The sequence below is a fragment of the Mauremys mutica genome, chromosome 13, assembly GCF_020497125.1.
Source record: "Mauremys mutica isolate MM-2020 ecotype Southern chromosome 13, ASM2049712v1, whole genome shotgun sequence".
NCBI classification, from domain to species: Eukaryota; Metazoa; Chordata; order Testudines; family Geoemydidae; genus Mauremys; species Mauremys mutica.
The window spans coordinates 48,717,298-48,719,867 of NC_059084.1; the positions used below are offsets into that span (position 1 = coordinate 48,717,298).

At 51.1% G+C, this 2,570-nt stretch overlaps 1 gene segment (V, D, J or C); it reads right to left on the bottom strand.

The window, feature by feature from the left end:
- Positions 1–1,043: 1,043 nt before the first annotated feature.
- Positions 1,044–1,656, bottom strand: LOC123347921 (the record flags this gene model as incomplete). The annotated part of the segment is given in 2 exon segments: positions 1,044–1,357; positions 1,586–1,656. Coding segments are annotated over 2 exon segments (360 nt in total), but the record flags the coding sequence as incomplete, so codon positions are not given.
- Positions 1,657–2,570: the final 914 nt, after the last annotated feature.

Consider the following 2,570-nt stretch of genomic DNA (forward strand, 5'->3'; position numbering starts at 1 on the left):
CAAAGCACTTTACAATAGTTAGCTAATGGTACAAACAATATTTGGAAAGATCATTAAATGGTCCACTGAGACACTCAGCACTTTTCAAAAGGTCCCTGAAAAAGGTTAGACTACAAAAACAATCAAGGTTCCTCACTTTACTTTCACTTATTTCCAATTACTTATAATATAGGAGGAGGATGAAGAAAAAAAGAATGAAAAACGAGGGGCAGGGGAGATAAGAGAGAATGTTATTTTTCTTGTCTGGGTCCCATGCAGGGAGCAAAAATGAAGCTGAGCACAGGGCCCCACTAACGAAATCCGCCACTCAGTAGGAATCAGTGTGAGGAAGGCCTAGCCATCCTTGCTAGAGGCAGATGCTCTGGCAGGTCACCCATATGGACTCCAAGGTAAAATGAGGAGCCCAGGGCTGCAGCCATCAGCCACTCAGAGACCCCTGCTCCACTTCCTCGTTTTCCTTGTGCAATTTCCTGTTCTTTGTTTCCTTGGTGTTAGTACAGCACCCGATCTGAACACCATCTGTTATTATTTTGTTACTATTATTATTATCATCAACGTCTTCATCCTCCTCAGCAGCTCGATTCAAATCGGTGCTCCCGAAAACTTTCCAGGTCAACCTCATTTTTCCATTTAGTCCCTTGCTATCTCTTTCCCTATTTCTCTTTCCCATCTGGTGGGGAAGGACTGGATTTGTTTGTGTGTTTCCCCGAAAAGCCCTTGGAAGATCCAGGATACTTCATTTTGCTGGACAAGCGCTGCCAGCACTTTTGTAAATGTTGCCATGAGGGTGTTGGTGCATGTCGCTGGGCTCATGATCCTCCTGTTCGTGGGCATCACCTTGGTGCAAATATACATAAGAAGTTCGCTCAGATTCCGTACCCGCCTCCCCTTTGCATTTTCTTTCCACTTACATGGAGTGTTATGGGGAAGGGGAAGAGGAGACTCTCAGCTCTTTCGGTTCAAACTGTGAAAATTAAGTGGACAGAATCCGCTTCCCCTTTTTGTGCCAGTCCCTGCTCTGCTCTGTGTCACTGTGTGTCTCTGGCGCAGTAATAGGTGCCGGTGTCTGCAGCTGTCAGCGAGCGGAGCTGCAGGGAGAACTGGTTCTTGGAAGTGTCTTGTGTGATGGTTGTTCGACTCTGCAGAGCGCTGGCGTAGTTAGTGTACCACTGACTCGGTCTGTAGTAAATGCGTCCCACCCATTCCAGCCCTTTCCCCGCGGGCTGCCGGATCCAGGTCCAAGTGACGCTGGTGCTAGAAACCGAGTCTCCGGAGATGGTACAAGTGAGTGTCAGGGACTCCCCGGGTTTCACCGCTCCCGGGCCCGTTTCCTTCAGCTGCACTTGGGAGAGGACACCTGGGAAGGAAACACAGAAATGAACCAGTGAGCCAGGCCCCTGTCCCCTGGGAGCGGGGAACATGTGAAAATTAAACACCCTGAGACCGCACCTAAGGGAGTGAGGCGCCCAACTGCCACTAAATTCCATTGGGATATGTGCACCTAATTCCCTTGGTCTCATTTGAACAGCGCCTCTTCTGCAGTCACTGCAGCAAGGAACCCTCGTGGCCCCCAATAGACACGTACCTAAAGGGGCCACCAGCATGAACAGGAAAATCCGCAGCAGGTTCATCTTAAGTGAAGATGCAAACTGTCCCCAGCAGCCAGGCCCAGGCAGTTCTGTGTCTTAGGGGAGACTGAGGCTCCTCCAATCAGGGGTTTGTATTTAAACAGGAACCATCCGGGGCAGGGATTTGCATGCGAGTTTCACAAGTCAACTATAAGTGATGACCGGGTGTGAGCTCTGTCAGCACATGAGGATCTCTCCCTGGGGTGCGTGTCCCCCTAAGACAGTGAGTTCAGCTCAGAAAATTGTGAAACCTCCTAAGGCGTATGGACGCCCCACCTCAATTTAAATAAACAGCATTTGGTCGTTTAACACTCGTGAAGGTGTGTGAGATTCTCAGCTACATATAAGCGCAGGACAGCGCCTTCTTAGCAACGGAGGGATGTTTGGGAACGGGAAATGTAACCTCCTCTCTTGTGGCTTTGGCTGGGATTTCAATAGAGCCCCAGGGAATTGGTAAATTGAGGGTTTAACTCCCTCACAGTATCTCTGATATCCTACCCCGTGCTCGGTAGAGATTAATGATAGTGCTGGGGGCAGCACTGCATTTACTGTACAGGCATAGCTACATTCCCAGTGAATAGCGGCTTTGTTGAAATCAGTTCAGTTCAGTGGAAGTCTTTGGGCTGAGCAGGGCCGGCTCTAGTGTTTTTGCCGCCCCTAGCAGCGCGCCGAATTGACGCCAGAGGGCGGGGGCAGTCCATGTGCCCTTAATGCGGCTCGCGCGTTTCCCCGGCGGTGGCAATTCGGAGGCAGCTTTTTTCTTCAGCCGGAAGACAGAAGCTGCGTCCCTGCAGATAGTGGAACATGGAAGCTGCTGCCCAATTGCCGCCCCCGCTGAAACACACATGCCGCCCTATGGGTACACGGCCTGCCCCCGCCCTCCCGCAGCAATTCGGGGCGCTGCTTGGGGGCAAAAACACAGGGACTGCCGCCCCTTGCAGA